The following is a 13,100-nucleotide window of genomic DNA, read 5'->3' as shown; positions in this document are numbered from 1 at the left end:
ACTTTAGATGAAAGTTTACTTTTACTTTTTGATTTGCAAACTGGCTTTTTTCTGTAGCAGCTTACTCACATTCACAAATGGGAGCTTTAGTTCTTACTGTACAATGAATAAGAAGAAGATACTGCCTGCTGAGCCATGGCAAATGAATTTAGTGGCATTAAAATGGAGATTCTTTGAATTCATATTTACAAAGATTTATTCAGACACCAATTATCTGGTTTTCGAAAACAGAAAATATATACACACAGGACTGCCCGTCGAGGATTCATGTTTACGGATTACTTATGACAATAGTTAACACAAGGTACAAAGAATGAACACTATAAACATTCTGAAACAGTCAAGAGCTAAGAGCATGTGGGGTGGAAGCTTTCTGTGCGTTATGGTTCCAGGAACAGGACCCGTTTGTGTCACTTCGTGGTCCATGTGTTCGGATTTGTTGGTTTTCCAATCGCAGATAAATCAAGACTCATCTCACTGTTACACTGGTCATACAGGTTCTAGAAGAAAAAAAAAACCTATCGTTATTTACTGTACATAATGGTTAACCCTTTGCATGCTGTGGGTTGCCCTTGATAATTGTCACAATATTGTGACATTGTTTGCCTCCCCTGCAAGCTCTTTTTTTGGCAATAGACCCAATGTGTATGTGTATTGGAGAGTTCATTTTGAAGATGTAGTGATCAAACATCAATACAATTGAAAACATATGTGTACAATAGATACTACTGTTTAAATCAGTACTGTGTGTGCAGACATCCAAGCCTGAAAAAAGTCATTTCAGTGAGGCCTCTTCATCGGGAACCACACCCCCACCCCACCACCAGAAGGTACCCGTGCCCTGGTCCTCCCCTGCGGTAGACAGGCGCTTCAGAAGCAGGGAGAGTGAGTGACACAGCGCACGTCCTGATTGGTATCTCATGCGCACTGTGTATGTACACTGTAAAAGCCCGCCTACCAAGAAAACTGATTGGTCTCTCTTTGTGCTAACTAACCTATCGGGACATGCCACAGAGGAGGACTAGAGCACAGGCACACCTGAGTACAGATTTTGTTGAGTGCGAGTGAGAGATCAATGGGGATAAGGAAGGCATCCTTTCGTTTACACCCCAAGTGGGCACCCGGAGCTGTTTATATAGAGCCTGTTCACGGCTCTATGCCATGTGAGTCTATTCTATACCCCATTACAATCATTACTGCATTTATGGGTTACACTATGATCTCTCTATGTCTCAATTTACAGGACTAAAAGAGAGGTCTATACCACATTTTATGCAAGTATATATACAGATTTACTCTAAGGTTGTGTTTCGGGGCATGTGCGCTTACACCTTTATGTTTAATGATAATTGAACTTGCGCTCGCGCTATTTCCCGGGGTGTCTGTTACAGTTTGCAGGGAGCCGCTATTGAAATGCGGGACACTCCTGGAACTTTCAGGAGAGTTGGGATGTCTGGAAATGATTCAGCGCAAGAACATACATGATCCAAAAAGGAGCCAACACATAACGGGATGAAAATTGGGGGAACATCTTTTTTGACCAATATTTTACCCTAAAAAGGTATATTTGCCAAATAGCATGTCGTTGCACTGAGAAAAAAAAATAATACAATTCACTAGCTTTACCCTGGCTGACCTCTCATAGTTAAACTCAATATGTACAGACAAAAAGTACACAAAATAACTGTTTACATGCGGAAATGATGTATACAATGACACTTTCCCCACGTAGAGGGGTTTTGCTGATAGACACTCACCCTAGCTGCTCTGTATATGGAATTTGGAGAATTCAGTCCAATGAGTTGGCCAAGAATACGTTTCATTTCGTCTTTCTGCATTTGTTCAGCTGAAAGAAAGCATAGCCTTTTTAATTGCATTTCACAGAAAGTTAACAAACTAAGTTTGCAGTAACCATAGTGAATCAAGACATCTGGTTTGGGAAAAAAAGTTTTGTAGTCACTCGTATAACTTATCTGCTGCCAAGTTAACTGTTTTGGGGGGTTTTGTGTTTCAGCTCCATTACTTTACTATACAAAATGCATCAGGTGCAGGAAGAGCTTGGCTGGTCCTGTATAAAGCCTCATTAAATCAGAGAAATGATGCCTCCTCAGGGCCAGCTCCACTCTACACATGGGAGACACTTGTTAGTCCTTCATAATGAATGGTTAAGTAAGAGATGAAACCATAACTCTCATATAAACTACCCTACCAACGCATACTTTAATGAATAGACCCATCTGACTAACTTACTGCGTTTGCGGATTGCTGCCGACGTAAAACAGATCGAAGAGACAACTACTGTCCTGCTGTCAGTCTACCAGTAATTTTTCCAGCTCTGAGAATGCTTGAGTGATGTCCTTCATAATAAAGTCAGGTTTAGGTATTACAGAATACATTTCTACATACCTGACCGTGAATGATGTGGAATCTGAACATATGGATGTGCCAAGAGTTCAGCAATGGATATACGTTCTTTTGGATTTCTTATTAAACATTTCTAGAAAAGAGAAAATAAACCACTAAAATATAACTCTATATAGTAAACACTTAAAGAGATCACTAAAGACATGGGGGATAACACCTGAAAGAACGGACCCCAAACATTATTGTAAAAGAGAGTGAGAAGCGAAACATACTTGAAGGACATCCTGGAGGTCTTTCTCTGGAATATTGGGGATTTCTATTTCATAGCCAGGGTCCAAAATGGCATGCAGTTTAGTGATCTGGTTTGTAATATGCTGAAATGGAGTCTTGCCATAAGTCATACAGTACAATATGCACCCCAGGGACCAGACATCACCTTTGGGACTTATCTAAAACAAGAAAAAAAAATAGCCACACAGTTCAGTCATACACAAGTGAAAGACATATGATAAAACATATCTATTAACAGTCTACCTATGTACATCATTGTCATAGTTATTAACTATAAGTAAAGCTTACACATACCCCCCCCCCCCCCCCCCCTTGGCAGGAGTACCAAACAAGGTATATCTATAGACTGATCACAGCTGCATCTAAGCAATATATTATACACGCACATATATAAACAGTACATGTTAGTAGTTTAATTTTTGAGGCAAAGGGTGATCACACCAAACACTAATTTTTTTAAATTTGTTCCCTCACTCTCCATTTTGTTAAACGGTAAAAATAAAGTATGAAAATGTATTTTTCAGAACTTTCTTACTTTACAGCATTTTTTCCACACCTGCCTAAAACTTTTGCGCAGTACTGTGTGTATGTATGTAGGCATGTATGTATGTATACACACACATACATATACTCACATATATCTATTCATAGGTTTTGAGTTAATTGTATAAGGCAAAATTGGCATGGTGACATATAGATTACATTCATTGGGAAGCATTTAGCAATAAAACATTAATCTATTGTCATTTTGGTAACATACCAATTAAAAGCCACAGCAACTTAAATATTTATGGCAATAAGTGATAAAGCTGCTCCACCTGAAGGCAGATGAAAGAACTATAGCAGAGCAAACACACCTCGGCTGTCACCATTATTTAGAATTCTAGCCACCCGGAAAAGGCAAAGCAGAGTCCGGACCCTTTCCAAATGCTTAAGTATATTGATACAGTATGTATGTGGCTTTTCATTTGTTGTTGATTGTTAGTAGCCCTTTAAAGATTAAGTGTAAATATATTCTAACTGTAGCTCCTGGCAAAAAAAAACAACCCAACAGATAAGAAGACATTACATATGCAGAACTGTGGTGTGTATCTTTATACTGAATATTTAGGAAAAGGTATTGTTCCGGTTAGACAAAACACGATATTCACCCGCATGTTAAGCAAACAAACAATAGCAGATTTGCCATTTTATTATTTCATTAAAATCTAAACACAAACCACTAGGAAGTGTCTGGTTTTTCTTCAGGTAACAAATAACGGGTGCTTACTTTGGAGATAAAGAACAATGAAGTGTTAATAATTTAATAATTATTAGTCAGAAAATGGTCTACAACACTCCCCTTTTCTACACATGTAGTGTGAAGGTCCGCTCTACGGTAACATATATACAAATACTCAAACTTTACCTTTGATCTTGGTCTTCCATTCTCTCCATATGAAGTGCTATCTTTAATTGCCTCAGGTGGCATGTAATTAATTGTGCCCACCTAAAATAAAATATAACCAATTACAATTACTAATAATCGGAAAAAAAATGTATGGACACAAAGGGATGCAAGGTTTACACATTACATTTGTACATTTAGGGGATGCTGGACCCCCATTTCATGAAAATTATTGGGATTCCAATGTTATTTTGATTACAGGGTTATAAATGGAAATAACTTTTCAGCTTGTTTTCATTTCAATGCGTATTAAGAATAACTCACCATCTAGTCTACCTTTAAGGGTTACTTTCCTAACCCCTTCACCTCTGTTGTATAGTCACCATTGTACAGATGTTGTCTGCATAATCCCATGTCGTTGTGTTACGTGTTAATTTCCCCTCCCCAGGTAAAGTGGCTGTATAAACTATGCCCAGTCCCTTGTTCGGTGTGTCGTGACTGGTGGTACAGTTCTTTGGGATACCCTTTTCCCCAGAGGACCACCTTCACCTTGAGAACCAGAACGCCCACCCATCTTCTAGCTGGCTTTGACTTATTTTAATGGTAGTCCCCATAGAAACATTTTGGATGTGTGGTCATTCCCCATACAGATATAACTCCCACCTGGCATTGCGGCTCTATATTTTACACACAAAAGCCCTAAGGCTATAAATGGGTTCATATATGGCTAAAAATCTGTCAAAGCTATAAGACGTGCACAAGGGTCTGTGTGTAATGAGGACCTATTAGGTGGGCTAAGCCACTAGGCCCCTCCACAACAGGTTCGTTTCTATACTACCCACATTCACCCACAGAACAGTAGCCAGAAAGATGGCTTGCACACAGCAGGAGTGTGAAGGCAAACCAGCCATTCTAGACAATATTAATAAAATGGCCGACGAAGTTACCTGGGAATCTTTAACAATGCTGGTTACATCTGGCTGTATTTGGTTTGCAATACCAAAGTCTATTAGCTTAAGCATTCCATCAACAATTAGAAAGTTTGCCGGCTTCAAGTCACTGTGCACAATGCCTAAAAAACAAAAACAGAAGTTATTGCAGATCACATGTATATATTTGTTTAAATATGTCAGCTACAGCAGTTTATTACAGTCTGTGTTTTATATAGCTGTATGAATTATAGTTTTTTCTTTATCTATGCCATGTAATACAGTAGAACTAGATTGTCATGCTTATAACAGGCCTCAAGTATTATTGCACAACTCATCTCCACCACCATACGCTCTTTTTAACACTTAAATACCGTGGAGCCCTTTATGCCCCCAAAGGGCAGACCACCAACACACTCTTGCTTCTACAGCGGTGGTGGCATTTTGGGTACTCTTCTTATGACTGACCAAAATACCTATATTTTAAATATTCAGACCGGAAAATGTATAAAGCACACTTAATATGTAATGGACACACATCTGTATTGGTGTGAGCAAGTTCCCCACCACCTATAAGACATTGCATGAGTGTATATAGGGTATATCCATCGAGAAATGCTTGTACCAGTGTGTGCAGCAGATAAATAGGTAGCAAAAGATTAGTCCTCTCAAGCTACTATAATTCTACCCTAGAAACCCTACAACTAATGAGAGGCTGTTATACTAGGAAATGAAGGCTTATACCTTATATACTGTGAGCACCATACATAAAACTGTGACCCATCTAAGAAGGGGTAATATTGGTAAAAATGTCAAAAGTTTGACCTGCGAGGTAGAACATGGTGTAACCAGCGGCTAATCACTCCCAGCCCTAATATATGTGTGCATACCGTGTTGATGTATAGTATGAACAGCTTCTAGCATATTCTTCCAGTAGCTTTTCCTTTCCCAAGGATTGATTGTTTTCTTCTTCCTCAGCCATGAATTCAGATCAATATTTCCACACTCCATAACCATGTATATGTGCTGCTCTGTGATCTCACTGCAAAGAAGCACACGCGTGACCAAACCATAATATATACACTCTCCATTCATTATATAGAAAGGATATCATTTTACAGATATGTCAGGTACATACTAGTCATAAAGCCGGATAATCTTGTCACAGTGTTGCTGGAGTCTGTTCAAGTGAGATATTTCATTCTGGTAGCTTTCAATGGTTTGCTGGTCAGCTTCCTCTAGGTTCACATACTTAATAGCATATAAGTGCTTTTTGTCATCCATTACTTGAAACACCTGTGAAATAAATGCAGTGGCATATAGTGATAAGTGCGCACAGTAGTGCTCCCCCATGTCTAAACCCCCACCTTCTCACACAGGGTCATGTACAGATGATAGTCTTGTTGAAGCGTGCCTAACACCGCTTAGATATTACGCAACCCATTTTAACAAGTCAATCACACTCGGGGGCATTGAGCTTTATTTATAAAATATGCAGGTTTTTGTAGTGCGCAGCATTAAGCTCACTAGCAGAGGAACATACAATAGGGATTCTGTTCCATATTCACCATCAAAAATAGCAATGTGTATTTTTGATGGACATTGTTTCATCCAATAGGTGTCATTTAATTAAGTTTCACCATCTATGTCCTTACCTTGCTGGATCCGCCGGTGCCAATCTGTTTTAGTACAGCATATGGCCGCCCTTTCACTACTATACAGTCGTTTGAAGCAAGCGGTGTTGAGATCTAGGATAAAAAAGTAAAAAAGATGACTTGGCAGGATTCAAACTGCAGTGGTTTCCCCTTTTGATTTTCTTGCGTAATAAGATTTCACCAATTGCCACCAAATATAAGCAAGTCTAATTATCATTTTCGGTGCGTAATTGTGAACTAGCAGATTGTCTTCCATGGTGGGGGAAAAAAAAACATTATTGTAAAATATAAATTTTATGTCCACTTAAATTATTGCAAGATGTATTTTTACAAAAGAAAATTACCGGAAAGCTGGCAGGATGTAGAAATGAATTGGCTGGTGTTTGAGGTTGCTGGTAACTGGACTGGTTGGTGCATGGAGTAGATAATGAAGGCATCGGTGGAAGAGGATTTTTCACAACTGGAGTTCTAAAGCTTTAAAAATCAAAGTAAAATTTAGTGTTACAAATGATATATTGGTTTATTGGTGCCATCAGTCCTCAGAATCCCTAGAGGACATCTAGCTGTTATTGCCCCTAATACAGTTTATCCGTGTCAATGAAACCCCACAAGTGTTTTGATGGCTACAATTTGCTGCTATCCTAGTTTTCAGCTCCATGCCATATGCCCAAGCCTTCATTGCCACTAAACATACTCACAGAGACTTTAACTTCCACATCTTTTTGAGGCGCAGGTGAAGTCTTTCAGAAGTCAGTTGGATGACTATGTTTGACATACTTTTGTCCATCACAAGCACAAACATTTAAACAAATGTGGATATTTACCATTCCATGTAATCTTCCTTTGGCTTGTTGATAGGAGTTCCACAAACAAAGACTGGGTCATATTTCTTTTGTTCAACCACTGGTGGAGATACTCGTTTGGGCATAGGAAAAGAGTTTGGCTCAAAGCTCATCCGTTTACCCTGAGAATAAAAATGTAAATGTTTTTCCCTTGAAAACAAATAAGATAAAGTGTGACAACACAGCATAGCAAACTTTTTGAAGCAGCAAATGTAAACATCTATACTTAGCAAAATGGCGGCAAAAGTATTTTACCAATGACCAGAGATTCAACAGCTTAAAGAGCACTACTTTGAAGGTAGAAATCATACGGACTAGTGCATGACGGCATTCATGTAGGGCCCAGGAATTCAAAATTACCTCAGTATGAAAAATGTCACTGGGCGTCTCTGGGACTTTCCACTTCCACTCAGAATCAGTACCATTTTGCTTTGGTGGATCTGACTGCTTTCTGGTAATGCTGGGAATAATGCATGGCTCTGGTTGTTTCACTTCTGGAGGGTTGAATTTAGCGGTCATAACATCTCTATCGTCTGTCAGATCTACAACTAGAATAAAACAGAGCAATAGATATAAATGCGTTTTACCACCCGATACATGTACAAAAGGTAGGGATAGAAGAGAGGCAAAATGAATAGATGGTTAAAAAAAAAAATCTTTGAAGATAGAGAAAAAGATTAAGAGAATTTTTTTATTCACTGGACGGACTGGTTAATTTTTTATTATTTATATTAGTGGGTTTTTTTAAACATAATATCTGAAAACAAAAAGCAAAACAAATATAGGACAGACAGGCTTGTATAAAATAAAACTTAGCAGACTACTCATGTGTGCAACTCATTAGATGCCCAAAGCTATCTTTTACCACACATGAAATACCAGACTACAGAGGAAGTCAGGTGAACAACGTACCAGTAATCATGGGCCACAGAACCCCACCATATCGTCTTCCAAGGGCCATGTTTATCATATGCATATAAATCACGCCTTCAAGAGTATTGGGTAGGATGCAGATTGTTTAACAATAGTAATATATATATATATATATATATATATATATATATATATATATATATATATATATTACACATATATACACACCTACATACACACTTTAGTGCAATAATTACACAATAATTTCCACATTTGCCACATAGACAAAAATACTTACCGTCATTTCTTTTGAAAGTGATGCTTGAATCTTTCCAGTTCAGAATCATAGAAGAATGTGTTTTCATCTCTACACTGTCTTCGGTAGTCTGCTGCAGGTGGGCCAGGCTGTTTAAATCATTTGACAACTAGTAAAAAATTAAAAGGGGGGTTGGGATAATACATAATGCATTGACATATACTGTAGTTTACATAATGAGAGGATATATCTGTTTCTGTAGACGCATCATATACAGTACATACAATTCCGATTAACTAGACAGAACTGAACGAAATGTGTTCTTGTCTCAAATTCTCAGTTGTAAGAAATACATGATCAATTATAATTAACAACGCCTTGATAGAGTTGGTTTCTAACCTTCTCATTTCGTGAGTTATGTAGGTTGTCCTCTCCTGTATATTTCAGTTTAGGCAAGACAGGCATACGCACCGGATTGAATGGTTGCCTAAAACAAAGCAAACGCGTTTCAGGATATGCCAAAACACATTTTAAAATACGCAGCTGAATAATCAACGGCTGCCAATCTACCTTTTCATGTTAAGACTTTCACAGCTTTTAGCATAACTACAGTTCAGTATTAAAACTGTTTTGGGAATAATTACCTAAAAGGCATATTGGGTCCGAGGGAAAAAATGCGACCTGTGGCAAAATGTGACAATCCTAGCACTTAGTTTTATGTTCTTGACTCTTCTCGCCCTACCCAAAAGGACCAGAACCAGCTTTCAGGAGTGTGGCGGAGTAACAAAGTACTGGGGGAAGGCCCATGCAAACTGTGAGAATGAGAAGCTGAGATGGTTGTTTCCATGGTATTTATCCGATGTGGGTTTTTAAAAAATTAAAATTTACCAAAGTTTAATGGAATTGAAGTATTTGGGATAGTGATGGTCCTGCTTTGATCTTGCAGCAAACACGCCAATGAAATTGTGTGGCTTCCCTAATACTAACAGAACTCCCACTATTTTACATACTGCCACAGGTGGGCTTCTTCGTTGCTGCAGTTCTTGAGATGTCCCTAATAGATCAGGGCAGCAGAGATTATTTGGTTCTCTTTTTAGCAATACTTAAATAACGATAATTTAAAAAAAAACCAGACAGAGAATAACAGATTTATAATCTGATCTACTTGTACTGACACTTCAGCTTTTATCATCTTATCTTAAATATGAAAACAATGAATGAGTAATACGGTGTTCAAGAATAGTTTATAGAAATGTACAATTCTTTAAGAATACCTTATACCATAGAGCAAATACAGTATGTAAAATACATTTAGGTTTGTTTAAGAAGGCCCAGCTCACCTTTTGACAATGCTCGAGTTAGCAGGAGCTTCACACGTTCTTGATTCCATTTCAGGTGAAGTTATCAATCGCATGGGTACTCTACCAAATGGACATGTCTTCCAAAAACAAAAATAGTCACCAAAATGAGAAACTTAGCAAATTCACATTTACATGTAGTTTCTGGGAGAGGGCATGCAAATACAGCTAATACCTTATTAGGAATGCTGACCAAAGGCTTCCTCCCATTATCTCCGCATTCTTCAGGGGAACTTAATCTCTCACTGCAAAGCCAAATATCATCATTTAGACACATTCAAATATATCTATATGCGCATAATCTATATCTATAAAACGAAAAGAGCAAAGAAAATAAGTGAAGTACCCAAAAGAACCCATCACTTTCATAGACAGTTCTCCCGAACTGTCATTCTTCATCCTTTGGGGATTTTGGGGAACATAGATTTGCTCTCCTGTGTCTTGAATACTGTGACTTGATGGTACTGCAATAGAAGGAAAAAAAATAATGGGGGTCCTCATTCAGCATATCATTCAACATAATTCCTTCCTGGCTCCCATCAAAACTAGAACCTATGCATATTTATCAAGTCTATTTAGCTAGAGTTAGAGAGACAGCCTTGTCTGCTTTTTTTTCTGGCGATTAGTAAAACACAACTTGAAAAACAGTCCTTTCATTACACAAGGTTGGTTAATACACAATGTGGAGGTTGGATCTTTACACAAGTTTGTATAATGAGAATGTTTAGGACAGAGCCCTTACAACCATGAAAAGGGAGGTCACAATTTGGGCAAGACAGTGTCAGACATTCTTCATCGCAAGGTCTAGTCATTATACATGTATCAGGATTCACTTACCTGATACATTCTCTTTATCTTCTTCAATTAAATGTGGTTTCTTTAACTGCAAATTTTTCATTGCCAACTCCAGCATTTCACTTGGAACCGCTCCACAGTCTATCCCCCTCCGAAGAATTTGTTTACTCTTTTTAATGTTGCCTGCCAGAAAGAGTAAATAAATCTAAACATGTACTCTTTTGTACACAACAGCAGTACGATGACATCATATCTACATGCTCACATTCTAACAAGAACACCAAACTATTTTTCACTGGGACAAGGCTCTGCCGATGTTTGGTTTATTTAAATGTGACCCTTGTCTTATGGGCCATGTTGATGCATGCGTGCGAGTTCAGAGCACCCAGCATTTAATGTTAAGCTTTACCAAATGCTGTGCTTACATTCAGCATATATATCAGTAGTAACAAGAAATAGTAGTAAGAAATATTATAAGGATTATGGGTAAATTGTTGCATGCATCACACACTTGAGGTTTGAAGGAGAGACGGGGCTCTGCTTTAAATTACCTTCTGCTAGTTCAAACTGAGCAAAAGCTGTATGCACGAAAGCAAATTTCTTGCAGTTTAAATGGGCAAGCTGGAATTGTTCACGTGCTTCTTCCGGATCAGTAATTCTGCAATAAAAATAAAATATGACATAAGCGTGCAGCCTAGATGCAGGAGAGAGATCTCTCTCTGAAGTGCAAGCTTATCAAGTAAGCTCTCATCTTCCACACCAGAGATTTCCACAATAGCCCGCGATTCGGAGAGCCAGTGCACACATGCTGCAGTCGGCAGCATTCTCCAGAGTTGTTCTGCGGTCTTTCACCCTATGTACTTACGCTGTTAGCTCAGCGAACCGCACCAGAATCTGAGCATAGCTCTCATTATGACTGTGTTTTTCTGCAGGGAGCGAGCCGACAGCCCGACTATAGTTGTCCATCAGTTTATTGAGCAGCATCCGGTCGCTCTGAGGTAGTCCCGTACTCTCCAGTTTCACGAGGAAACTCAGCCATTCCTTTGGAGATTTTGGCGTTAGCAGACTGCTAAGGATTCCAGAGTGCTCTATAAAGGAAATAAACATTATCAAACGAAATATCAATACGCAGCACGTTTACGCTGCACATAAAACAACTTGTCCTGCTGATACTTTCATAAAACATATAATAATATATACTCTTTGTGGAATGGTGCTGCAGATTTTCAAAGTAGATACTCTTAATTGGCCACAACCGGCTAACATTACTTTGATTGCATCCGGTAGAAAACATACCAATGTTGTGACTTCTACTCTTTGTGAATGACAAGAATGGGTTTTCTAAATCAATTGGGACCACAGAAAACATTGCATTATTTTTTTTATATCCCTTATATGCCAATAGGACAGATTTATGCAGGATTTTAGGAACCAGGTTGATGTCTTTATAGATTTTTCTGTTTTGCTAGAACATCGTTTTAGAAGCTGATATTCCACACCAAGTGACTAATATAGCATTTGAGGCTGCCTGTTAAAATAATTTGTCTAATTACAATCTACTAACAAGGCATTTTATTAAAAGGTCACCTAAAATATATATTTTTAGAAATACCCTACTTGAGACCTGCCAGAAGCATTTAGCTAGAAAGAAATAAAATGATACTTTGAAACAAAAAGTGGCTCTTTGCATACAATATAAAAAATATAAAACAGCATTCAAAGTGAAAAGATAAAACCCCACCTGTTGTATCAGCAGAAGACTTTGAAAAGGTTATCTCATCTGTCCAATTATCTTCTGCTCCATACTTTGTTTTAAAACTTTTAACTTTGTCCAAGATGGAAGCAATTTTTAATTTTCGTTCGCTTATATCTTCATCATCCATTTTACGATATATCTATAACAAAACAAAAAAAAAAAGATAAATCAAAGGAACATATATTATACGAAGTTGCCACCAGCAGTACAATACACTCTTTCCTAATGTTGCTTAATTTAAAAAAAATGAAAGAGTAAGAAAGTCAAGCAAAATGGCAAAGTGTGTATTTAACCGTATACATTACATAAGGTGGACTAGTAACCTTTTACTACCACAGCCTACCCGTAACAAGCCTAAGCAGGTTCCATTAACCAGATATAAGTAAGGCTGCCTGAAAACGATAGCATCCAAACAACACTGATTCGGGGGAAAGTATATAAAACTTACTAAAAACTGTATCTATAACAGTGAGAACATATATAGCCGCTAACCTGTCTCCAGTGCAAGGTTTGCTTAATATAAAAATGTAATATTAATGTAACGGTATCATAATCTCGATTGTAAGCTGGTTTGAGTAGGGGCCTCCTCACTTG

At 38.0% G+C, this 13,100-nt stretch overlaps 1 protein-coding gene across 1 annotated transcript; it reads right to left on the bottom strand.

Annotated features, from left to right (window-relative positions):
• Positions 1 to 410: 410 nt before the first annotated feature.
• On the bottom strand, positions 411 to 12,633 carry LOC149302448 (dual specificity protein kinase TTK-like). Its single transcript, XM_089482540.1, has 20 exons — positions 12,492 to 12,633; positions 11,616 to 11,838; positions 11,302 to 11,408; positions 10,793 to 10,933; positions 10,302 to 10,419; positions 10,131 to 10,200; positions 9,938 to 10,035; positions 8,997 to 9,084; positions 8,640 to 8,766; positions 7,829 to 8,010; positions 7,451 to 7,590; positions 6,971 to 7,100; positions 6,627 to 6,719; positions 6,110 to 6,267; positions 5,862 to 6,013; positions 4,990 to 5,114; positions 2,637 to 2,813; positions 2,407 to 2,497; positions 1,758 to 1,846; positions 411 to 500 (listed from the first exon to the last, which is right to left on the bottom strand). Exons 1-20 carry the CDS (start codon positions 12,631 to 12,633, stop codon positions 411 to 413), a joined length of 2,541 nt encoding a protein of 846 aa, XP_089338666.1.
• Positions 12,634 to 13,100: the final 467 nt, after the last annotated feature.

This window comes from Sceloporus occidentalis, unplaced genomic scaffold, assembly GCF_023333645.1.
Source record: "Sceloporus occidentalis isolate IW3139 unplaced genomic scaffold, rSceOcc1.0.p SCAF_19, whole genome shotgun sequence".
Classification (NCBI taxonomy): Eukaryota; Metazoa; Chordata; class Lepidosauria; order Squamata; family Phrynosomatidae; genus Sceloporus; species Sceloporus occidentalis.
Note: the sequence above shows the minus strand (reverse complement) of the source record. Positions and strands in the feature narration are given on the sequence as shown.